Below are 27,291 nucleotides of genomic sequence, written 5' to 3' on the forward strand. Positions count from 1 at the left end.
TTGCATCTGCCTAGTTTCACCAGTCTGTCCTTGTCCATTAAAAATCTGCTATTATCCTGCTCACTATGTACTATACTGCCAAGTTTTGTATCATGCGCAAAGTTCAAAACTGTACTCCCTATACCCAAGTCCAGGTTATTTATATATAAGGAAGGTCCCAGGTTGATCCCTGTTCTGTGCTGTGTTTGCCAATCTGAGGTAGGCATCAGCAGGAGTGCTGCAATTTGCCTCAGAACCTTTGAGTTAGACTAAAAATCATCCAACTTACCAATTGTGATGACTGCTGTGATGGTCAAATATGCTGTCAACAATTACTGTCAAGACTTGCACATGAATAATGGACAAGTCAAGTTACACTATGGTACTTAACACGCATGGAACCTATCCGAGCAAGAAGTCAATGGGGCCGAATCTGCCCCGCGCTAGGTTTGCAGCGCATAATTCGAATTAGCTTTATAATTTTTCACCTGTGCGGATTTGGGCTCGTGGAGTTAAAAAAGCTTGCTGCGGTAATGGAGCTTTCTTGCATCACGCTGCAGCCTCACAACGTTCCCCCACTCCCCTTTTTAAAGGGGAGGGCTGCTGCAAACTCTGCGAACTCTTTATTGGCACCCACTGGGCCACCAGGGAGAGTGTCAGCTAGGCCAGCGGTCTGGCATGCAAGACAGAGTACCCCGCTGCATGTTGGTGGCCTGGCCACACCACTGGCCGACTGATAAGTCGTCCGACAGAAAAAAGATGCCGGCCGCCATGCTTCCACCTCCCCTTTAAGGGCAACCGGGGCACCACAACCACCACAGCTTCTCGCACTGAGAAGCTGTTGTTGGCATCGCCCCACGCTGACCTTGCGTCCTGTGGGGCAATTTCCCCGAAGGGCGCAAAGGGGTTGGCACGGGGCGATAAAGGGTCGATGTGCTCGGCGATGACATCATCATCGCTGTGCGTGCGCCGCACTGGTGTGCTAATCGGGAAGCACGGCACAAACTACATTTCACCAGGGGAACCGCGGGGGCAAATCCACTTGCGCCGATGTGGCCGCCGTTCCGGTCTTCTAATCATTAGCACACCATTAATGTTGGTCAGCAGCGCTAACTAGCACTGCACAAAGGGGCAATTTCAACCCCAATGTTTTCAGATGAGAAAGGCAAGAACTGATAGGAAAATACATATTAATAACACATTTTAAAAGAACAAATAGATTGAAGGCCCACCTCTTGGTTGAAGACAATGTGAAAAGGAAAAGAATTACAAAATGTTTTTATATCTATCCATAGTCTGTCAGGGTAGGCTGGTTCAAACCCTCTTAACAGTTTGCCTATGAAGAGAGACAAAATATGTGTGATTCATGCGATTTATATTCATGTGACTGATATAAAATATGACATACAGACATTTTAATTTACATATATGGGATTACAAAATTACCTAATATGTTTAGGCACCTTACAAAATTATCATTCAGAAGAATGTGCGCTTGGTACTGACAGGCGTTTGTTTTCCAACTAAATAACATTTTTAACACATGGAAAACAAAGCGCCACAAAACTAATGAGTTTGCGCCCTTTTGTTCTAAATCATCTGTACTGATTTTGGAAATGTTCTAAAAGGTTACCTTTTCCCAATTTGACAATCACACGAACTGTTTCCCAGTGGTTTTTTCTGACAGGGGATCCAGAGGCACAACAAGTTCTGTTTCTAATCCTATTCATTGTTCTTTCCAAATCCTGAAACACAGAATTTTATTGTACGTACATTTAAAACATTTTTTATTTTGTTTTCAACTATTTATGCATGTGCTACATAAAGTTCAATAGTTAACCAATCTGTATTTACAAAGTGAAATGGTATCCCTTTTATGTCAACAACAATTTTGCATTATAGAACACTTTTTTAATGTAAAAAGAAAATCCCAATGTGTTTCACAGAAGCACAAGAAAAAAGATAGATGCTCAGTCACAGAAGGATGTATTGGAGGAGTGACCGAAACCTTGTTCAAATAGATAGATTTTAAGGAAGGTTTTAAAGTAGGAAAAGGAAGTGGAAAGGTGGAAGAGTATGGGGAGGGAATATCAGAGCTTTAGTCCTAGGCAACTGAAGGCATGGCTGCTATAGGTTTTAAGGGGTGAAAGGAGGGTGGATGCAAAATATGCCAGAGTTACAGGAACCTAAAGTAGGGCTCGAGGAGGTTATAGAGATGGGAAGGGGCAAGGTCATAGAGAGAGAATTAACCATAAGGATGAGAATTTTAAATTTGAGGCATTGGGGAATTGGGAGCCAATGTAGGTTGGCAAGAACAGGGAATTGAACAGACTTTGGATGGGAGGTAGGAGACAGGCAGCAGAATTTTGGATCAGCTGAAGTTTACAGAGGGTTGAAGATGGGCGACTGATCAGGAATGCATTGAAATGGTTGACTCTTAAGATAACAAAGATCAGTGTGAGGGTTTCAGCAACAGAAGTAGAGGCACAGGCAGGCAGTGTTCCTGAGGTGCAAGAAGGCCTTTTTTGTATTCGAGAGGATTACGGGGTTGAAAATTCAGCTGAAGAGTCAAATAGAATGATGACTTTGCAAACAGTCTGCTTCAGCCTCAGACAGTGAATAAAGAAGGGGGTAGTGTTGGTGGGAAAGGTACAGCATTTGTGGTGGGGTTGAAGACAATGGCTTTGGTCTTTCCAATGGTAAATTGGAGGAAATTGTGGCTCATTCAAGACTGAATATCGGACAAACAGCACAGAGGCAGCGAAGGGATCAAGAGAAGTGGTGGAGAGGCAGAGCTGGGTACACGTGGAAGCTGGCCCCATGTTGATGATGTCGCCAATAGGCATCGTATAGATGTAGAGGGGGTTCAGGGTGGATCCTTGGGGGACTGACATAATATGAAAATGTAAACATTGCAACATACCTGTTTATTTAACTGTTTCTCACTTTGTTTGCGTGTATCAGCCAGGTACTGTGGCTTTGCAGACAACCTGCTGCGTCGTTTATGTGAATATGCTGGTTTCTGAGTTACCAGAAAAACAACATGCTCCTTTTTACCCGTTCGTTCCTCCTCTTCCATTTGATTCACAATCTCCATTGTGATTTCACTGTTAAAAAAGTCCATAGCTACTGCTCCAATTATGCCTATTATATATAAATAGATTCATATTGAATGTTACATATTACATGTTTCCACTATTAAAACTAACAATTTCATAACAAAAAACATAATTCCATCTTAAATGGAATAACATTACCAATATGAGGTTCTTGGAAGATGTACTGTATAATGTAGTAGTGCAAGTACTTTCATTGTATTTTACATAACCTGGGCCTAAGTATACTTACAGTATTAAACAATGCACATTTATTTCCTTTGCAGTCAATAAAAACATATATTATAATCTGAGAAGAAGGACTGCATAGACTGAAATTCCAACAAGTAAGTAATTATGGATCTGAGATGGACCAGTCAGATCTCATAGAAGTGCAACAAAAATAAACTGGCAGAGAATTTTATAAAGTATTTTCAGCTATGACGTCCCTCTTGTTATAACAAAGGTTAGGTTGGCAGCTAAACACCATAATATAGCAATGGATCCTGAACTTCTTGAGCAGGAAGTTAAAATTTACCCAATGGTCCCAAAACCCCTGTTTGTTTTTTCTTCAATTTTCATGATCCAGAATTTGCTAGAGCGGAACATCTCAAAGCAAGCCCTGTTAGTTAAACATGTCCCTGATCCTTCAACTCAAAAATGTTTTCCCCAATAAAGTTGTTGGATGTGGGAGTTGATAATATGGTGAGGGCAACAGGGCATCTTGTCATCAATGGGACAAACAGTGTATCTCCTTAACCAATGCGATTAAAGGATTGAAAAAGAAACAGCAAAAGGACTGAGAAGGAGAATGAATTAGAGTGGGCAAATTCAATGTCAAATCAGGTACAGAAAGCGGAATGAAGAGAGGGAAAGAAAGATTTGATTTACGAGTGAGAGAAAAGAGACAGAACGGAAAAATAAGAAAAAAAAATGTTGATATTTAAAAAAAAATCTCCAACAATTCACAACCTGAACAAATGAGATGCCACACTTTTAATTGTTCACTTTCTGGGAAAAGGAGGTTGATTGGCAACCATTAATAATTATCACATTGCTAAACGGGTACTTACTCTGTTAATTAGTAGATGGAATTTTGAGATGAGTTTAGTGGGCAATTAATGTGCAAATTCAGCAACTTCATGAAAGTCATGAGGAAGTTAAGGATGCCGTTTTCGCAAAGCTAACGGCGGAGTGCTGCAAATTGGCCAGCAACTTGAGGTGATTCGCAATTCACAAGTTATCTCGGCCTTGCCACAAGTTTCTGAATGATTTGCATATTAATAATGGCATGCGTTGTTCAGACGCCATTAACGTTTTCAACAAATTCTAGACCATTGAGTGACTTGCCACAAATCTGAGCACTGTGCAGCTGGATTCACAGCCCAGAATTTCCTGGGACTTGCATCTACATTATAGGCATCCTTGAATAGTGCAAAAGAAAGAAGAGGTTACGGAATAAGTGACTTACACCATTAATTAGACCACTCCATATATGCCACTCTGCTGTTACCCTTTCCGAAAACAGTTAGAAGGTAATTATCATAGTTCCACCCCTAATTGGAATCAATGGCAACCGCAATTTAACCCAGTTTTCACTCTGCTCCCACTTAGACTGAAATATAATGGTGCTGGTGGCCAGGCAGCAGTGTGATTTATTGACTCTATAATGCATTCACTGATTGATTTAAAAGACTTGCCAAATATGTTTGCTGATCGGAACTTTATATTACTAACCAATTACAGGAGGTATTTTACACCTCCAGCTAGACCTAACCTCTGCCCTCATTAATAATTTTAAGTCTTGATTTATTAATGAGAAAGTTGCTCCTGGCACAAAACTTAACTGTCGAGTAGTTGAATGCATAACTTTTATGGCTTACTGATATTTGATTTTAAAACAAAATTGGAAGATCCCAATTCTTTCCTAATCCCCAATAGTAGCAAATACTATTGATGGTTTCACAAAATGACAAAATGCAACCGAGTGTGCTTCCAAATGCTAATGACCATTACCAAGATTCAACTTTAATCTCAATCTTTGACCAGAGTTAGTTCTCAAGAAGTTGGTGTAAAAGAACCCTTTAGTGAGTCTAATTGCTAGGATTGGGGGGGGGGGGGGGAACTCCAGGAGCATTGTAATTTAATAGGATGTAGAGATCAATTACTAAAAGGATCTGGCAACCAAGCCCGTAGAGACATATTTTAATTAGAAATGCAAGAAAATATGGGACAAAACTAAGACGGAGTTCAAATGGAAAAGTCTGCGGCCATCCACTTAGGACCCAAGAGAGATTGATTAGAGCATTTTCTAAATGGCGAGAAACAATGTTCCCCGTAAGCTCCAGTGCCACATGCGCGGCCGGCCTCCCCCAGTGCATGGCCCATTCAAATTTTTGCACATGTGTGGCATCTACAATGTAAAAACCAGTGAGCGGCCTGCTCAGGACCTTGCAAATGACTGCGTGACCTTGCAGCTTGGCGGAAACATTGGCGAGAAGCTAGGAACTGTGGATAAGCAGAGAGATTTACGGTTCCAAATACAGAAATCACTAAAAGCTAGTGAACATGTACAAAAAATAATTTAAAAGACTAATGGAATGTTGGCCTTTATCTCAAGGGGGCTGGAAGTTATGTTGCAGCTATACAAAGCTCTGGTTAGACCCCATCTGGAGTCCTTCATTCAGTTCTGGGCACTGCACCTCAGGAAATATATATTGGCATTGGAAGGGGTCAGTGCAGATTCATCAGAATCAAATCAAGGCTAAAAGGTTTAAATTATGAGGATAGGTTGCATAGTCTAGGCTTGAATAAAGAAGATAAAGGAGTGATCTAATTGAACTGTTTAAGATGATTAAAGGATTTGATAGGGTAGATAGAGAGAAACTATTTCTTCAAATGGGAAAGTCCAGAATTAGAGCTAGGCTGTTCAGGGTTGATGACGGAAAGTATTTCTTTGCACAAAGGGTAGTGAAAATTTGGAATTCTCCACCACATTGAGGCTAGATCAACTAAAAATAATAAAACTGAGATTGATAGATTATATTTTTAGGCAAGGGTATTAAGGGTTACGGAACCAAGGGGGTAGAAGAAGTTAAGATACAGATCAGCTACGAGCTAATTGAATGGCGGAATGGCTTGAGGGGCTGATTGGCCTACACCTGTTCCTATGTTACTATGTAAGCAATGGTGAGACCGATGCACTAGATGGCGAAAATTACAGTGTATGTCACCAATCTTATTGTTGCAGGAAAATCTGGGCCAAAGTACTTAGTAGCTTATTAGCTGCTTGAGAAGTGTTAATGATTGACTGACTGTGAATTTTCTTGTTTATCACTGTAAACAAAACCACATTTTAAGAAATGCATGCTGCCGAACTGCACATTTCCAAAATGTTGTTCATGGTTTGTCACATCCTTTCTTTGCCCTAGTCCTGAACTCACATATTTCTGTAGTTTCTCTATCTCCCCTCATGCCCTGCGTGCTTATCTTGTCCATGAGACCCACCATTTGTTCTCTTGACCCTATTCCCATTAAACTGTTAACCACCCAAATTCCCTTCCTGGCCCCCATGCTAGCTGATATTGTTAACGGTTCCATTTCAAATCTTCCAACATTACCCACCCTCGACCCCTCTATCCTTGCAAACTACTGCTCCATCTGAAACATCCCTTTCCTCTCCCAAATCTCATAACTTCATGTTTGAACCCCTCCAATCAGATTTCCACCCTTGCCACAGCACAGAATCAGTCCTTATGAAAGTCACATATTACATCCTATGTGACTGTGACCATAGTACACTCTCCCTCTTCATTCTTCTCAACCCGTCTGCTGCCTTTGATACTGTTGAACATACCATCCTTCTCCAACACCTCTCGCCCGTTGGTCTAACTGTTTGGTAAAGAAGTTTCTCTTGCATTCCCTATTAGATTTATTAATGACGATCTTAAATTTATAGCCTCTAGATTTGGTCTCCCTCACAAGAGGAAATGTTTTCTCCATGTCTTGGTAATTCAGTTTTGTTTCCAATCTGCTAATGCAGGTTATTTTTAATTGTATTTTGCTTAAGAACTTGGTTGTGCTAGTGAACCATTTTGATGTTACTAGTGTATAAATGCTTTTTTTTCATTTTCATATTTTAGGAGCCACGTAACTCCTTGATAGACCACCATGTTTGCTTTGCATGTTATGTAAGAGTAAAGCCTTATTTTGGATTAAATAAAAAGTTGCATGTAATGAATAATTTTGAAGGTGTTTGATCGGAGGTCAGACATTGTTGTTTCTGTATTATATGTGTAAATGTCTGCCACAGAAGACAATTTTTTTTTTAAGTCAAAAAAAAATACCCAAATCAAACAGAAGGCTCTTTGGGCCTAGCTCTAGGTGTTCTATAATGTCTGTTGTTTGGCGCATATGGTTAATAATCCAAGCAAGGCAACAAGGGCTATGAAATAGAGTTCATCACAAAAACACACCCTACTTGAGTTGTTATTTAGAATCCATAACAGAAGGGATGAGCTTCAATGGATTAAATGAGCTTTTATAATTCCTGACTTTGCTTATGTTCTTGTGTACTAAAGCTACATTCCAAAAATGATAGTCTTGGATAATGTCTGCAATTTGATAAAGGCTCTTTCTGATTAATTTTATATAGTGTTTTAAATACTTTAAACCTTCTGTAGCCTGATTTTCTGTAATGCTGCATCAATAAGATCTTCCAAATTTATGTTTCTAAATCCTTTGTCTGAAACATCAAACAGTAATAATGAGGTTAATTGAATGGAAGTTCATTCAAGGTAAAGTCTCTGTTCCCATTATTTCACAGTGCATGGAATGCTTTTATCGATAAGTTATTTGAGCAATGGTCCGAATTCTGTTTTCTCGGAGTAAAATGGACTGGACAGACCATTAAATGTTATGAAGTTTACCATTAATTTTTCTTTTCTTTACTTTTTCTCAGTCAGCATTGCATCACCTACCTCCATCACATTCCTGCTCTCTTCAGAATGTGAACACATACTACAACACTTGGTGCTTAAAATGAGAGTGTGATTAACGCATATGCAATTTATTTGTCTGATATTTTAACAGAGGTGTTAACCTATTTATTTTAAACACCTCCATTAAAATAGTAGATAAAGGAATTGCATAGCTGCTATGTTTACACCATGTAATTTCACGGTCTTGAGGTATTATTGCTGGCTCATGAGTTTCCCTTTTTTGTAAGTGATCTACAACCTCTACAGCAATAACACTCCGGTTTCACTAAAAATAATTTACAGAATATAAATCAGCAACTTCCCCAATTTAATTAGTCACTTCATCATTTTCATCAATTGTTGACTGCAGTCATCCCTTGTAAGTGCTTATAATTGTTTTGCTTTAATGAGGGAACTTTTGTAGCATATTTTCCCCATGATGTCAGTCAAACTACTGAATTGAAGTACATGGCAAATGAATGGATTCATCTTTGCACAGTGAGCACTTCAACTATCAACAGTAATGGGTAGATTTCCAACTTAAAATCAATGGAAATGAAAAGCAGGCGGTATGTATAATGGGCTGCCAATCAACAACGCCAATTTTTACACTGAGACGACAAGTTGAAAATCTACCCCCTAAATATCATGTGCAAATATCATCTTATTGTGTGCAGGATATTATCAATCAGTTTTCCCAGAACAAGGTCAGAGACATCCAATTGTGTGATGCATGTAAATATGAGTAAATATTTCCTTTAACCTCAGCCCACATCTACTAAGTGACAGTGATCCAAAGAGAAAAAAAATCCATATAATTTTTCTGAACATATCTGCTGCCTTTAATTAAGTGTGGCACAATGGCCACAAAGCTTAGTATTAGATTCAAGGATAAATTGATTTCTCAGTTTCATCAGTACATAAGAGTGTAGTGGAGAGCTAGACCTAATTGGGTATAAATTTATCTTGGACTGCATGACAAAATGAGCGATAGCGAATCGGCAGCCCATTTTGCACACAGCCTGTTTTTTTTCCAAATCAAGGAAAATAAGGGGAGCGCAAAGCGGGCTGCTGATTCGGCCATTTTGTGCTACATCCCAAGATGAATGTATTCCCCAATCTGTCTGTGTTGTATTCATTCAAAGTTAAGTTTCTAGTAACCAGCAACACACGACCTGCCATGGCAGCCTCCTATTTTAGCAAAGTACATAACTTGATACTTTCTTTCCTTGTCCACCACCAGAAAGAAAGTCTACCTGCAAACTTGAGAACAAATTAAATGAGCTAACTTTCTGGTCATGGTTGTGACAGATATCCTCCCATCACATCACATATTAGAGAAAAGTGTTTAAAATTATGAAAGGATTTCATACTGTTTTCAGTATTGAGTGGTCTAGAATGTAGGGGCATAGATGCAAGGTTAAATGCAGGAGATTTATAACAGAGGGCAGGAGAAATTCCTTCACACAACAGAGATGTGAAGCTGTGGAATTCACTTCTAGGGTTAGTGGTTGATGCAGAATCTATGAGGGTAATTTTAACCACTAAAAATGGGTGGGTTGGGATCGGGTGGGATGCTAATTTTTAAATCTCAAACCCAACCCCAAACTACCCACTACAGTTTTAACTGAGGCGGAATTGGATGTGGGCAGCCAACCCGCTCCCAGGATGCGAGTTGTCCATTTAGATCTTCTAATACGGCTGCATGCTACATATTTAACAGGGTTGAATTTGCAGCGCCTATGGGCGTGTACGAGGTGTTCACGCACCCATAGGGGCCCGCAAGTTTCGGGTTTAGGCATGCACTGCGCAGGCGCCTAAACCCGGAACTTGCAATCTGTCAAGAATCTTCTTGACAGATCGCACGCATCCGGAAGCAAAGAGCCTGCACGGGCAGAGAGTTGGGCTACTTCTGCCCAGCGAATGCCCGTTAAATTCTTATGAATTATGCCTGCTTCTTATCAGGGTAAGACTTTTAAAGGACTAAAAATACATTATTTTTAATAATTTAAACATTTTAAAACCTAAGTTTATTTTTTAGACCCTTTTAAAATATGTTAAAAAATGAATTAAATTTTTGTTTTAAATATTTAATTAAATTCCATTGTAACTAATTTTAAATGTGATGTTTTTAAAATTTATTTTAAGTGTTCGTGTATTTTGTGGGGTGTTCCCATTCATACTTAAGGTGATTCTGTATATACAGAACGCTCCACCAATATGAATGGGAATACCCCTACTTTAATTGGTTGGGCCGGCCCACGTGATCCCAGGGACGCTTGCAAAATGCCTACACCCTGGGACACGTGGCCCCTATGCAGGCCCAGAACAGCAAGCCTCCGAATCTCTTGGACCACCAGGTAAGTTCATCAACTTTTCTTTTCAGGTCGGAGGCATCCGCCCGTGGGAAGCCTTCGACCACAATCTCTGCACCAACCTGTCTTCCAGGTTTAACCCCCACCAGCCGGGTTTCCCAGGCCTTGGGGAAACCCGGCAGCTGAAAGAAGGTGAGGATTGCTTTGTAGCAAAGTTAAGTGCCTTTACAGCACTTGTGGGCCAGGAGAAGCAGCAGTCTTTTCCCCCACACTACCTGCAAGCTTACCTTTTTCCCTGCCTGCCATCGGACCAAAACCCCACCATTCAAAGATGCTATCGGGATCGGAATGCCCCCTCCCCCCCCAGGTTCCAATCCCCCCCCATGCTCCTTCTAATGCAGCTGCAGCTCCCTACCTGCTCCTGGGGCCGCGGCCTCCTCCAGAGCATTCCCCACCCGACAGGGAGCCACGCCTGTCAATCTGGCTGGCTTCCGGGCGGGGAACCTGCTAGAAAAAAGAAGACACAAGCTGGGAGTTAAAACTCCACACCCGAACAAAACTCCGTCCTCTGCCCTCCAACCTCACCACCCACCCTGCTCACGGAGCCCGCCCAAGTCAATATCAGGGGCAATATCAACATTTAAGATTAGATTGGATAGATGAAGGAAATGGGGCTGAAGGTGTTTGGGAATAGTGATTAGAACCATTTGCTCATGTGGAGGATAAACATTAATATGGACTGTTTCCAAGTTGAAACCTCTGTGTATTTCTATGTAAGAGTCATTAGGTACAACTGTGTTACAGGAGGTAACTAGCCATTGGATTTTAATATGATGCATAGGAGGAATTTGGGGGATTGTTTTTGTAAATTGTTAATTTCAAGTTTGTTCCTCAATAGTCAAAATTGTCATCGAGAAACTATTATCAGACTCTTTCAGGAATCGATCCTTCAACCCCCGTTGTTGACATTCATTAATGGCCTTGGTGAGGGTATTGTTAGAAGGATATTTACATTTGTTAATGAAATTACATAGAAATAGACAGAATGCTCGAAAGAGAGAAATGTTCAAAGAAAAGGGCTGAATTTTCACCACCATTCTGCGCCGTTTTTTTGGCCTATGTTGCTTTTTTTTGGCGCAGACTAAAATCGTCAAGTTTTGCCAAAGTTTCTGCGGCATCCTAGAGTACTTGCGTCTGATTTTTTTGACGTCACTGGGGGCGGAACCGGCCAGGAGCACCATTTCTGGCCATTTAAGCGAGTTTGGCCAAGTACGATTTTTTTCAAAAACGGCGCACTGTACCCTTTTGAAAAACCTTAAGAAAATCACGCGGCGAAGAGAAAATCGGCGCAGAGAAGACGTTACTGTTTTAGCTGAAGACACGACACCAGGGGCGGGGAGGCCTTTCGGCCCGGGATAGGAGAGGCACCGGGCTCTACAATTGCTTATGCCTTGCTGCACTTATGTTTCACTTTTCAGCCTAAGCCCTTCAGTGTGTCCCTCATTACCCTGGCAACCTCAGTTTTTGGCGCAGACCTTAAGCTCCACCCACAGAGCTCAAGGACAATCTGCGCTGCTCCAAATTCAAAGTTTTTTCCGGCAAAACTTGGAACTTATTTTTGGCGCAGTCGGGCCACTAAAATATCGGACGTACCTCGACAACTGCGCCAAAAATCAGCCATGTGGAATTTTGGGCCCTAGTATTTACAGCTGTACAAATTAATAGATGTCATTTAATGTTAAGACATGTAAGATCATGTATAATTGTGATTAAAAATACATATGATTACACTGAAAGAGAAATGATTAAATGAAAATGCAGCAGGACAGGATGTAGGCATGATAGTTTAGCACACTTGTCAAACAAATAGCATGTCTGTTCTCAGTTGTAAATATAAACAATGAAATGAAGGGTTAAAATCACAAAGCGAATCACTTGAGAGAAATTTGCCTAAATTAGAAAGGCCATACCAGGGACATGATTATTACCAACTAAGGAAGCCATAAGGTAACATCACTCAGTGAGAACTTTCTTCAAACTTGAAGGTGCTAATGTAGGGAATAGACTGCCTTCTAACCCAAGATATTCTGACCAAAGTAATACACTAACGAAGAAAATGGGCACATTTCTGATTCACAAGGAAATAGAAGGATCTGGATCTGCTGGCAAAGCAGGGGACATGGATTGTGTTAGTCTTAAATGGAGAATATAAATGATGTAGGCTGAATACACTAAATTACATTTTCTCATTCCTACCATATTTTCTAAATGAGCAATAGCAATCGAATAAATGTGAAATGGAAAATGCTGCACAGGTGCCCTCCCTGAAGTTGGGGTCAAGGCATATTGTTGTGGAAAACTAGGAGGCTTTACTCTATATCAAACTGTATTATGCTTGATGCTGGCACTGTGGGACAAAAGTTGAAGATTTTTTTCCATTTCCCAACACTAATTACTCTCAAAAAATGATTAATTGAAACTCATTTGATAAGATCAAGTCCTTCTAACTATTCAAAGTATCCTATAGACGTTTTCTGATCTTACCAAAAATTAAGCACAAAAATTTCTGACTTTGAATCTGACGTGGAGCTTCAGCTGCTGGAGGTGCATATTGGAAACGCAGGCATGATTCTTTTATTTTACCACTTAAATGAATAATCATGTACCACACCCTTCCGAATTTCCAATATGAATTGCCGGTGGAGAAGGAAAATTACCCCAATTATGTTTACTGAACTACTCAATTGCCTTCCATTAGTTATGTGCTTCAAACAATTATGGTTTCTTCTGCCATTGTGTATGGTTTTGCTTTCAATCCATTTGATAGCATTTTGTTTCATTTCATTAATTTATGCATGTTTTATCATAAGGAAATGTTAAGATTAATATTGTGTGCAATTAATACATACCTTTTCTTAAGCTATCTAGAATGTTTGGGAATACTTTTGGAAAAATTGTATAACTACTGCAAACTAAAGTTACTGCAGGGAATGTGGAGCATAATTTATTTGAATATTTGTTATTTGCCCCAAGAGCTAAGAAAAAATGTTTGATTTTCCTGGCCTTTAGCCCTAGGAAATGCCTTAATCCAAGGAGCAAAACCAGGAAAAAGGTAGTGGAAAGCAATGACACTGCGGTGGCAATTTTAACCTAATTCCCTCATCTGGAAACTGATGGGATTGGTTGCAATGCTGGTTTTACATTCCGTTGAAGCCAATTGAGTGATATAGGTGGGATGTAAAACTGGCATTCCACCCTATCCCATGTGGTTCCCTGTTGGTGAATTGGGTTAAAATTGTCTCCCTGCTTCTCTACATACTTCGCCCTGAGACTTCTGATCTTTGCCCGAGGGGTGGAGTATGCCTGGACGTGCAAGGCCTAAAACCTCTCATTTAAATAAGGCAGGCAGGGGACCTTCCCGATCTTCCCACCTCGCTTTCCTGTGGTTTGGCCAGTCAGGTGTCTAGTTACCCAAAGATGTTGGCAATGGGTCTTGTGCTGGTGAACCCCTCAGATCAGAGGGTTAGCAAGGCCAAAAGGGTGGCGACCCACTCTTTTCTTTGAAGCACCACGTGGATTATCAGGTCTAGATGCTTTATAACATTTACTCAACAACAGCAAGAAGGAGCAAGACCAGCAGCTAGGCCTGCAGTTACACTCTTGTTTCTACTGTTGTTTCCTGGCACAAGGGCCCTTCCAGGAAATATGGGTATGCACTGGAAGTACAACTGGGCCATGTAAATGGAATAGCCCATCAAATTTGGGGGGTGGACGGCCTGGATGCTGAACCTGTCCAACACTAGATAAAGAAGGGCCTGGAAAATCAGCCCCAAATTATCTTGCAGGCGGATTATGGGTGAGTTACTTATTAAAAAGGACCACAAGCCATATAAGGCAGTTACTGGTTTCACATTGATTTCTGCTGTCGAGTGATGCGAGTCAGAAACACTGAGTTATCCACTTTGTTCTCTGCTTCGGCAAAGCATGCTATGCACATGGATGCTAAATACTCTATTCAGCTTACCAATTATACTATTAAAGTTGGTGAAGGACCAACAGCCTTGTCAGTTCTTTATATATTATATGTCATTAAAGGATCAGAAATCTTCTGCCCTTCCGGCACACTCCCAGAAGGCTTAGGCTGAACCCTGGATATGCCAGATGCTGTCCTGACATTTAAAATTCCATAGGGCTTTAGAACGGGCAAAGCCTCTGCCCTTATAAAGCTAATGAAGTCAGATGTCGGGGATAGAAAGGATGGGGCAGCAGAGTCTGATGAAATAGTCAAATTTACACAAGGGGCTGGACAATGGGCCTGAAATCTGGGCACGTATGAAGTACATGCGCCTAAACCCGGAATTTGTGGTCTGTCAAGAATCCACCACATCTGAAGGAAAAGGCGGAGAGTTGGGCTATTTGCCTAACTCCTGCCCGGTGAACCCCTTCAGATTCTTACGCCTGGTAAAAGCAGGAGTAAGGTTTGCTTTTACCAGCATAAGAGTATTTAAAACAAATAGAAAAATAAAATGTTATCACTAATTTATATATTAAAAATTCTGTCCATTAAGGTAAGTTTATTTTTAGCTGTGTTAAAACATCTTTTTAAAAAATCAATTTTTTTGTATAAAATATTTAATTAAATTGCATTTTAATAAATTTTAAATATGTAATGTGTTTTTTATTTATTTAATATGTTTGTGTGTTGTGGGTGTATTCCCATTCAAACTTATGGCAGCTCCACAGAAATAGAACTCACTAAAAGTATGATTGGGAATACCCCCATTCCAATAGGTTGGGCTGGCCCACATGATCCCAGTGACATGTGCAAACCACTTCCCTGGGATACGTGGGCTCCTACACAGGCCTACGCATAGAGGCCCGGGACCAGAAGTCTCCAAACCTCCGGGATCACCAAGTACCTTCGTAGACATTTTTGCGGTTGGAGGCATCCGCCCATGGGAAGCCTCCGACTACATTTTCTGCGCCAATATTTAGAAGTGTGAATAACTATGACTGATGAAATTCAATACAGATAAGTGCAAGCTCTTGCAGACTGGGAGAAAAAAATGGGGGACATATTTGCCTAGCCAGTTTTATACCATTTATTAAAGGAGAAGCAGATAAACCTCTAGGAATACAGAAACTCAATAATGACTGTGGCCATTAATTGCATAGTAGCAACAATGACAAATGGAATGCTCAGCTCTATTGCCAAAGCAGTAGAGCCCAAGTCTGAGATCATCATATTGAAGCTGCATAGTACTTTGGACAGGCCACACCGTTCAAAACAGTTCCAATCACCAAAATACAAGGAAAATATTTAGACGCTGGAAATGGTGTACAGAAGATCCTTGTGTCTAATCCTTAGTGTCAGAGGATTGAGTGAAGGGAAAAGGTGAGGAAAACTTGTGAGGAGATCAATGAGGCATGACATTATGGAGGTGTGCACAATATCAACAGGAATAGAAAAAGCCAACCCTGAGCACTACGTCAAGCTAATTAATGATTGCCAGACATGAGGATATAGGAACAGACTGGTAAAGGGCAAGTTCAGGACTGATGTCAGGAAACACTCAACACAAGGAATGATTAATAAAATACCTGGAGTGATCTTGCAGGTAGGATTGTGGAGGCAAACTTCTGGAGTTATCACAGTTTTCAATGGAAGGATGGAGTAGATGGGCCAAGTGGCTTCCCTCAATTGTACTTATCTTTTGCATTGATATAAATCCAAAATCATTTCCCATCAACAGAAAGGTGACAGTATAACCACAGCCTAAGTTTCTTCAGTATTGCATCACTTTGTTATCTGAACTTGAATGTGGCTATGCATGAATTTGTTACATATTAGCACAGCTGTTTGTTGCATATTAGATACATGCAACAGAAGGCCAATGTGAATTGGGCTGGTCTTCATTCTTACTTTAACAGATACAACCTTGACTTCCAAGTGAAAATAGTGCATAACTATAAAATTAGTCTTATCTGACCATTCTTACCAGGAACAATATGACACAGTCCTCTCCTGTCAGAGTAATAATGCAGTAGCATTGAGCTGTCTTTGTTTTTTTCCACTCTGAAGGATGGCGCATTCATCTCCTGCATAATATGAATGAAATACTAAAATTGAAACTTGTTGGATTGCATTGATTAATGTAATTCCACGATCGGTACTCCAACATTATACACCCTAATGATAATGATTTAAATTTTTAAATGGCTTTTGAAAGGTTTATAAACGAAGACCTTTTTTTTTCAAAAAATGTGGTGGTGTTGTCATTTTGCGGTAAAATTCTGATACACGGCTCCTTGTTATTAATAGATGGAAAATCGTGGGTTGGGAGGGTTCTGTGCACAGAAAGGAGTGGTGCATCAGATGTTTTCCCTCTTCAACTCAGCAAATGGCAAGAAATATGCAGATACTCTTTACAAGTTGCCTGAATATATAACAATCACAGGGTTGATTTGATCAGCCAGGTATGGCATGTGCAAAAACCCATTGCAATGCTTAGAAGCCTACAAACCAAGCTACTGAGCAACCACCTTCATTTTTTTTTGTCTGCTATGTAATGTATACACTTTCTCAATAGGGACACATCCCACTTACCTAAGTCTAGAGAGTTGGTTGAAAAGAGTGGAGGTTTAGGAACTCCCAAGAGTGCACAGGGGTCCTGTTGTAATTTTAGCAGCTAAAATCATAGAGTTCACCAGTACAGAGCACTAGTAAGCTTCACACTGTTTGTTCAGACAGTATCATCCTAACCATTGGAGTTTTAAATTAAAGGATTATCTGGAGACAAATGTGAAGAATCCCAGCCCCTTAGTGGCAGGTCTTTCCTTCCAAGTCGCATTAATGATCCACACTGTTTGGTTAATCAGCAACAGTGCACCAGAATATGTAGAGCCTACCTGGCTCAGATATGAAATAGTTGAGTCTACAATAGGGTGTTTACTTGGTTCCAATCTTCGATTGGCCAACATATCATCTTGGAGCCTTCTCATCCAAGGAACACAACTAACCGCGCGCCCCCAAATACCTGGAGCAAAATAGATTACATAAGAACATAAGAAATAGGAACAGGAGTAGGCCATGCAGCCCCTGGAGCCTGCTCTGCCATTCAATAAGATCATGGCTGATCTGATCATGGACTCAGCTCCACTTCTCCGCCCGCTCCACATAGGAAGTAGCCAAAACTAGTGGGAGGACAGAATACTGGGAAGCTTTTAAAAGCCAACAAAGAATGACCAAAAAAATGATTAAGAAAGGGAAGATAGACTATGAAAGTAAACTAGCACAAAATATAAAAACAGATAGCAAGAGTTTCTTTCGGTGTATATAAAAAGGAAAAGGGTGGCTAAAGTAAATGTTGGTCCCTTAGAGGACGAGACTGGGGAATTAGTAATGGGGAACATGGAGATGGCAGAAACTCTGAACAAATATTTTGTATCAGTCTTTACGGTAGAGGATACTAACAATATTCCAACAGTGGATAGCCAAGGGGCTATAGGTGGGCAGGAACTGAACACAATCACAATCACCTAAGGAGGTGGTACTCAGTAAGATAATGGGACTAAAGACAGATAAATCCCCTGGACCTGATGGCTTGCATCCTAAGGTCTTAAGAGAAGTAACGGCAGGGATAGTGGATGCATTGGTTGTAATTTACCAAAATTCCTTGGATTCTGGGGAGGTCCCAGCAGAATGGAAAACTGCAAATCTAACACCCCTATTTAAAAAAGGAGGCAGACAAAAAGCAGGAAACTATAGACCAATTAGCCTAACATCTGTGGTTGGGAAACATAAGAACATAAGAACATAAGAATTAGGAACAGGAGTTGGTCATCTAGCCCCTCGAGCCTGCTCCGCCATTCAACAAGAGCATGGCTGATCTGGCCGTGGACTCAGCTCCCGCCCGCTCCCCGTAACCCTTAATTCCCTTTATTGGTTAAAAATCTATCTATCTGTGACTTGAATACATTCAATGAGCTAGCCTCAACTGCTTCCTTGGGCAGAGAATTCCAGAGTCATAACCCTCTGGGAGAAGAAATTCCTTCTCAACTCGGTTTTAAATTAGCTCCCCCGTATTTTGAGGCTGTGCCCCCTAGTTCCAGTCTCCCCTACCAGTGAAACAACCTCTCTGCCTCTATCTTGTCTATCTCTTTCATGATTTTAAATGTTTCTATAAGATCACCTCTCATCCTTCTGAACTCCAACGAGTAAAGACCCTGTCTACTCAATCTATCATCATAAGGTAACCCGCTCCTCTCCAGAATCAGCCTAGTGAATCGTCTCTGTACCCCCTCCAAAGCCAGTATATCCTTCCTTAAGTAAGGTGACCAAAACTGCACGCAGTGCTCCAGGTGCGGCCTCACCAATACCCTATACAGCTGCAGCAGGACCTCCCTGCTTTTGTACTCCATCCCTCTCGCAATGAAGGCCAACATTCCATTCGCCTTCCTGATTATCTGCTGCACCTGCAAACTAACTTTTTGGGATTCATGCACAAAGACACCCAGGTCCCTCTGAACCTCAGCATGTTGTAATTTCTCAGCATTCAAATAATATTCCCTTTTACTGTTTTTTTTTCCCATGGTGGATGACCTCACACTTTCCAACATTGTATTCCATCTGCCAAATCTTAGCCCATTCACTTAACCTATCCAAATCTCTTTGCAGCCTCTCTCTGTCCTCTACACAACCCGCTTTCCCACTAATCTTTGTGTCATCTGCAAATTTTGTTACATTACACTCTGTCCCCTCTTCCAGGTCATCTATGTATATTGTAAACAGTTGTGGTCCCAGCACCGCTCCCTGTGGCACACCACTACCGACCGATTTCCAACCCGAAAAGGACCCATTTATCCCGACTCTCTGCTTTCTGTTCGCCAGCCAATTCTCTATCCATGCTAATACATTTCCTCTGACTCCGCGTACCTCTATCTTCTGCAGTAACCTTTTGTGTGGCACCTTATCGAATGCCTTTTGGAAATCTAAATACACCACATCCATCGGTACACCTCTATCCACCATGCTCGTTATATCCTCAAAGAATTCCAGTAAATTAGTTAAACATGATTTTCCCTTCATGAATCCATGCTGCGTCTGCTTGATTGCACTATTCCTATCTAGCTGTCCCGCTATTTCATCCTTAATGATAGCTTCAAGCATTTTCCCCACTACAGATGTTAAACTAACCGGCCTATAGTTACCTGCCTTTTGTCTGCCCCTTTTTCTAAACGGAGGCGTTACATTAGCTGCTTTCCAATCCGCTGGTGCCTCCCCAGAGTCCAAAGAATTTTGGTAGATTATAACGAATGCATCTGCTATAACTTCCGCCATCTCTTTTAATACCCTGGGATGCATTTCATCAGGACCAGGGGACTTGTCTACCTTCAGTCCCATTAGCCTGTCCAGCACTACCCCCCTAGTGATAGTGATTGTCTCAAGGTCCTCCCTTCCCACATTCCTGTGACTAACAATTTTTGGCATGGTTTTTGTGTCTTCCACTGTGAAGACCGAAGCAAAATAATTGTTTAAGGTCTCAGCCATTTCCACATTTCCCATTATTAAATCCCCCTTCTCATCTTCGAAGGGACCAACATTTACTTTAGTCACTCTTTTCCATTTTATATATCTGTAAAAGCTTTTACTATCTGTTTTATGTTTTGCGCAAGTTTACCTTCGTAATCTATCTTTCCTTTCTTTATTGCTTTTTTAGTCATTCTTTGCTGTTGTTTAAAATTTTCCCAATCTTCTAGTTTCCCACTAACCTTGGCCACCTTATACACATTGGTCTTTAATTTGATACTCTCCTTTATTTCCTTGGTTATCCACGGCTGGTTATCCCTTCTCTTACCGCCCTTCCTTTTCACTGGAATATATTTTTGTTGCGCATTATGAAAGAGCTCCTTAAAAGTCCTCCACTGTTCCTCAATTGTGCCACCGTTTAGTCTGTGTTTCCCATCTACTTTAGCCAACTCTGCCCTCATCCCACTGTAGTCCCCTTTGTTTAAGCATAGTACGCTCGTTTCTGACACAACTTCCTCACCTTCAATCTGTATTACAAATTCAACCATACTGTGATCACTCATTCCGAGAGGATCTTTTACTAGAAGATCGTTTATTTTTCCTGTCTCATTACACAGGACCAGATCTAAGATAGCTTGCTCCCTTGTAGGTTCTGTAACATACTGTTCTAAGAAACAATCCCGTATGCATTCTATGAATTCCTCCTCCAGGCTACCCCATGCGATTTGATTTGACCAATCGATATGTAGGTTAAAAAACCCCATGACTACTGCCGTTCCTTTTTCACATGCCTCCATTATTCCCTTGATTATTGCCTGCCCCACCGTGAAGTTATTATTTGGGGGCCTATAAACTAAGCCCACCAGTGACTTTTTCCCCTTACTATCTCTAATCTCCACCCACAATGATTCAACATTTTGTTCATTCGAGCCAATATCATCTCTCACAACTGCCCTGATATCATCCTTTATTAACCGAGCTACCCCACCTCCTTTCCCTTCTTGACTATCTTTCCGAATCGTCAGATACCCCTGTATGTTTAATTCCCAGTCTTGGCCAACCTGCAACCATGTTTCTGTAATGGCCACCAGATCATACACATTTGTAATGATTTATGCAGTCAACTCATTTACTTTATTTCAAATGCTGCGTGCATTTAGGTAGAGTGTTTTCATCCTAGTTTTTAAACCATGATTTTTAGTTTTGACCCCTCCTGCAGCCCCTTTACATTCAGTGGCCCTTTTTGTTTTTTGCCTTGGGTTTCTCTGCCCTCCACTTTTACTCATCTCCTTTCTGTATTTTGCTTTTGTTGGAGTCCATTATTAAAGAAGCAGTAGCAGGACAGTTGGAAAAGCAAAATTCGGTCAGGTGGAGTCAGCATGCATTTATGAAAGGGAAGTCATGTTTGACAAATTTGCTGGAGTTCTTCAGGATGTAACGAACAGGGTGGATAAAGGGGAACCATTGGATGTGGTGTATTTGGACTTCCAGAAGGCATTTGACAAGGTGCCACATAAAAGGTTACTGCACAGGATAAAAGTTCACGGGGTTGGGGGTAATATATTAGCATAGATAGAGGAATGGCTAACTAACAGAGAGTCAGGATAAATGGTTCATTCTCTATTTGGCAATCAGTAACTACTGGGGTGCCGCAGGGATCAGTGCTGGGACCTCAACTATTTACAATCTATATTAACGACTTGGAAGAAGGGTCTCGTAGCCATGTTTGCTGACGATACAAAGATGGGAGGAAAAGCAATGTGTGAGGAGGACACAGAAAATCTGCAAAAGGACATAGACAGTCTAAGTGAGTGGGCAAAAATTTGGCAGATGGCATATAATGTTGGAAAGTGTGAGGTCATGCACTTTGGCAGAAAAGATCAAAGAACAAGTTATTATTTGAATGGAGAAAGATTGCAAACTGCCGCAGTACAGCAGGACCTGGGGGTACTTGTGCATGAAATGCAAAAGGATAGCATGCAGGTACAGCAAGTGATCAGGAAGGCCAATGGCATCTTGGCCTTTATTGCAAAGGGGATGGAGTATAAAATTAAATACATTTAAGACAAATAGACAGTTTCTTAAACGATAAGGGGTTATGGGGAGCAGGTGGGGAAGTGGAGCTGAGTCCATGATCAGATCAGCCATGATCTTATTGAATGGTGGAGCAGGCTTGAGGGGCCGTATGGCCTACTCCTGTTCTTATGTAACCCCTTAGTCCCTTATCGATTTAAGAAACTGTCTATTTCTATCTTAAATTTATTCAATGTTCCTGCTTCACCAGCTCTCTGAGGCAGCGAATTCCACAGAATTACAACCCTCAGGGAAGAAATTCCTCCTCATCTCTGTTTTAAATGGGCGGCCCCTTATTCTAAGATCATGCCCTCTCGTTCAAGTCTCCTCCATCAGTGGAAACATCCTCTCTGCATCCACCTTGTCAAGTCCCCTCATAACCTTTATATGTTTCGATAAGATCACCTCATTCTTCTGAATTCCAATGAGCAGAGGCCCAACCTACTCAACCTATCCTCATAAGTCAACCCCCTCATCCCTGGAATCAACCTAATGAACCTTCTCTGAACTGCTTCCAAAGCAAGTATATCCTTTCGTAAATATGGAAACCAAAATTGCATGCAGTATTCCAGGTGTGGCCTCACCAATACCTTGTATAGCTGTAGCAAGACTTCCCTGCTTACTCCATCCCCTTTGCAATAAAAGCCAAGATACCATTGGCTGTACCTGCATACCATCCTTTTGTGTTTTATGCACAAGTACCCCCAGGTCCCGCTGTACTGCGGCAGTTTGCAATCTTTCTCCATTTAAATAATAACTTGCTCTTTGATTTTTTTCTGCAAAATTGCATGACCTCACACTTTCCAACATTATATTCCATCTGCCAAATTTTTGCCCACTCACTTAGCCTGTCTATGTCCTTTTTCAGATTTTTTGTGACCTCCTCACACATTGCTTTTCCTCCCATCTTTGTATCATCAGCAAACGTGGCTACGAGTCCCTTCTTCCAAGTCGTTAATATAGATTGTAAATAGTTGGGGTCCCAGCACTGATCCCTGCGGCAACCCACTAGTTACTGGTTGCCAACCAGAGAATGAACCATTTATCCCGACTCTCTGTTCTCTATTAGTTAGCCAAACCTCTATTCATGCTAATATATTACCCCCAACTCCATGAACTTTTATCTTGTGCAGTAACCTTTTATGTGGCACCTCGTCAAATGCCTTCCGGAAGTCCAAATAGACCACATCCACTGGTTGTCCTTTATCTACCCTGTTTGTTACATCCTCAAAGAACTCCAGTAAATTTGTCAAACATGACTTCCCCTTCATAAATCCATGCTGACTCTGCCTGACCGAATTTTGCTTATCCAAATGTCCTACTACTGCTTCTTTAATAATGGACTCCAACATTTTCCCAACCGCAGGTTGTAGTGTAACAATTATGAGTACAGTGAATAAGCAATATTTATGCCTTTTTGTGTGGCATCCTAATATGTAAAGTAAATATTGATTGCATATAGGAATAGAAATTGGATTTATAACAACATGCATTACTAATAGTTCAGGACTTGTGTTTGCGAATAGATCTATTCATGCAGTCCTAGAGTTTATTATCTTAAAACAAAAAGTTAAATCAGCAGCATTAAAGTGATGGTTAAAATATTTGTAAATTGGTCTATTTAATAAATATACAAACTTCTGTTGTATTCAACTGACCCTAAAGTACCCCAGTTAAGTTTTTTAAACTTACCTGATAGGACAATGAAAGGTAACTGTGTAATGCATCAAGATTCTCGATGAACTCCATTAGGTTACCTCCCAGAGTACGGAGCATGTGATCATATCCCGATCTTTTGCAAAACTCAAAAAAATACACTCCAAATTGTTTCAGCACCACATCTGGCCCCACATCTGGAAGTCACAATAAAGAAATGTTACTAGGATAAAACAACAAAAGACTTTCAGCAACAACTTGAATTTATATAATGACTTTAATGCAGAAAAGACCATAGGCACTTAAAGGGGGGAGGGAGAAAGAAAATAAAATAAAAGGACAGGGTATTTAATGGCATCTGTTGTTAGACTTACCCTTGTACATTAAGGTTTTTAGGGCAAGATTTTTGGCTGATATTTGGCACCTGGGCGGGGCGCAAACATTTTTTTTGGCGTGAAACGAGGCGCACCAAGATTTTGCGCCCGGGCAGAATTTTCACACATGGTTTTGCAGCGGTGCTAAAACTTAGCCCCTGCCCACTGTTTTGACCGTTTGGATGATGTAAATTGGCATGCATCAATGTGCTTGTGCCCTGAGCAGAACTTTCAAGCATGTCACCTGATTTAGCGTCCGCCCATGAACCCGCCAGCAAAAAGCAGTCGGATCTGGGGCACACCAGATGCTAATGGCACCATCTTGAAAATGGAAAAGAAAGTGGCAGCTGTGAGTGATTAAAAGCATTGGGAGAAGAACGTTGCGTTACTGCATACTTTTGATTGTGAAGTTTATGTGAGTTTATAGTTTGTTTTAAAGGACATTTTAAAAGATGGGGGCTATGCTATGTCAGCCAGTAATCCTGGCTGCTATATTTATATGGCGTCGAGCTGGAAGAAGGTTTATTGATGATTATTTTCAACGTAATCTAAGAGGTCGCAGAATTTTGGGGAGGATGCCTTACCCCCCAGGACCTTACCGGGAACATTGCTCATAACTGCAGCTCTCTGAGGCACAGTGTTGATGGCCTTACTACCCACTGCCGCCGACATTCCTCTTGAAGTTGCGTCCAGTGGCACTTTCCATTTGGTGTGGAGCAGGCGGAAGCAGAGAACCTTAACTTGTTATGTTTTGGAAAAGGAGTCAGACTAGATACTGCAAGCTCAAAGTAAGTGCAACCGTAGTCCTTTATTACAGATACCAGACAGCCTCTCCAGCCTGTGAGTCCTCCTTATATACAGGTGCTCCCAAGGGATTGTGGGATCCCTTGGAACTCCAGGGGATAAGCCCTCTGGTGGTTAGACATGGCAATTACAGGTTTACATACATAACAACACTACCCCCCCACCACCACCTCCCAGTCAATCGTGTAACTGTTTACAATGTGAGTTGATCTGGGGCCTTCCTTTCCCTGGTTGATCGACTCGGTGCAAATGCTTGTGTTGGTGAGATGTTTGGGCCTTCGCTGGGCTGCTACGCAGCTGGTCTTGCTGGGGGTGGTGAGTCTTGCTGGGCTGTTGCGAGTGATGGGTTCTGCTTCATGGTCAACCGCTGGGTCGGTTGCCACTTATGTGTGTGTGTGTTGGAGGGTCAAAAAAGGTAGAGTCTATTGTGGGTTGTTCTGGATAGTAAGTAAATCTGAGTTTGGTTTGGTCCAAGTGTTTTCTGCAGGTGAGTCCATTTGTGAGTTTTACCACAAACACCCTACTTCCCTCTTTGGCCAAAACAGTGCCAGCAATCCACTTGGGACCTTGTCCATAGTTCAACACAAGTACAGGATAATTTACTTCAATTTCGCGTGACACGTTTGCACGATCATGATATGTATCCTGCTCTCTACCTGTTCATGTAAATCGGGGTGAACTAACGAGAGCCTTGTCTTAAGTGCCCTTTTCATGAGCAGTTCAGTGGGAGGGACCCCGGTGAGTGAGTGGGGTCTTGTGCGGTAACGAAGCAGGACTCGGGATAAGCGAGTCTGCAGTGAGCCTTTAGTTAACTTTTTCAAGCTCTGCTTGATTGTTTGAACTGCTCATTCTGCCTGACCGTTGGACGCTGGCTTAAACGGGGCAGACGTGACATGTTTGACCCCATTGCGGGTCATGAATTCCTTGAATTCGGCACTGGTAAAGCACAGCCCATTGTCACTTACAAGGACTTCAGGCAGGCTGTGCGTGGCAAATGTGGCCCATAGGCTTTCAATGGTGGCAGCGGACATGCTTGCCGACGTTATCACACATTCAATCCACTTGGAGTACGCATCTACAACCACTAAACATTTTTCCCAAGAATGGGCCTGCATAGTCGACATGAACCCTAGAACACAGTTTGGAGGGCCAAGATCATAAACTTAGTGGCGCCTCCCTGGGTGCATTGCTTAACTGTGAACATGTATTACATTTGTGGACACAGGACTCTAAGTCTGCATCGATACCGGGCCACCACACATGGGATCTGGCTATCGCTTTCATCATTACAATGCCTGGCTGGGTACTGTGGAGATCACTAATGAAAGTGTCCCTGCCCTTTTTTGGCACAACTACCTGATTACCCCATAGGAGGCAGTCTGCCTGTATAGACATTTCATCTTTGCGCCGCTGGTACGGCTTTATTTCTTCCTGCATCTCTAACAGGACACTAGACCAACTCCCGTGGAGCACACAGTTTTTTATTAAGGACAGTAAGGGGTCCTGGCTCATCCAGGTTCTAAGCTGTCGGGCAGTACCAGGTGGTTGCTCACTCTTGAATGCTTCCATTACCATAACTAAATCGGCAGGCTGTGCCATCTCCACCCCGGTAATGGGCAATGGTAGCTTACTGAGAGCATAGGCACAGTTTTCTGTGCCTGGCCTGCGGCGGATGGCGTAGTTGTATGCGGACAACGTGAGCGCCCATCTCTGGATGCGGGCCGATGCATTCGTATTTATCCTCTTATTTTCAGAAAAGAAAGATATAAGTGGCTTATGGTCGGTTTCCAGTTCAAATTTGAGCCCGAACAGATAGTGATGCATTTTCTTTACCACATAAACACACACTAATGCTTCTTTTTCGATCATACAGTAGGCCCTCTTGGCCTTAGACAGACTTCTGGATGCATAAGCAATCGGTTGCAATTTCCCAAATTCATTAGCTTGTTGCAATACACACCCGACCCCGTACGACGACGCATCACATGGTAGTACCAAACGTTTACATGGATCATATAACACAAACAATTTGTTTGAACATAACAGCTTCCTAGCTTTCTCAAAGGCATTTTCTTGGCTTTTACCCCATACGCATTCATCTTCTTTACACAGGAAAGCGTGCAGGGGTTCTAACAATGTGCTAAGACCCAGTAAGAAGTTACCAACATAGTTCAGGAGTCTGAGAAATGACCGCAGCTCTGTCAGGTTCTGTGGTCTTGTGCATTTTTGATTATCGCCGTCTTCGAATCGGTGGGCCTGATGCCATCCGCCGTGATTCTTCTCCCCAGGAATTCCACTTTAGGTGCCGGGAAAATGCACTTCGATGTTTTAGCCTGAGCCCCACACGATTAAGCCGGAGCTCTATGGTGTCCCAACCTGTAACCAAGATGTCATTCTGGAAGTCCACGGTGCGCGGGAGCGACTTCAGCAAGCTTTCCATGTTCCTCTGGAATATCGCCGTGGCCGATCGAATCCCAAATGGGCATC

At 41.7% G+C, this 27,291-nt stretch overlaps 1 protein-coding gene across 1 annotated transcript in view; it reads right to left on the reverse strand.

The window, feature by feature from the left end:
* Positions 1–27,291, reverse strand: part of gucy1b2 (guanylate cyclase 1, soluble, beta 2) — an 85,098-nt gene that overhangs the window by 10,282 nt on the left and 47,525 nt on the right. The window contains exons 6-10 of the mRNA XM_070884079.1: positions 23,663–23,823; positions 16,368–16,467; positions 2,903–3,123; positions 1,613–1,724; positions 1,212–1,315 (exon numbers count right to left, since the gene is read on the reverse strand). Coding sequence (XP_070740180.1) covers positions 1,212–1,315; positions 1,613–1,724; positions 2,903–3,123; positions 16,368–16,467; positions 23,663–23,823 — 698 coding nt within the window. The remainder of the gene's footprint in view (positions 1–1,211; positions 1,316–1,612; positions 1,725–2,902; positions 3,124–16,367; positions 16,468–23,662; positions 23,824–27,291) is intronic.

This window comes from Pristiophorus japonicus, chromosome 6, assembly GCF_044704955.1.
Source record: "Pristiophorus japonicus isolate sPriJap1 chromosome 6, sPriJap1.hap1, whole genome shotgun sequence".
In the NCBI taxonomy this organism is placed as follows: Eukaryota; Metazoa; Chordata; class Chondrichthyes; family Pristiophoridae; genus Pristiophorus; species Pristiophorus japonicus.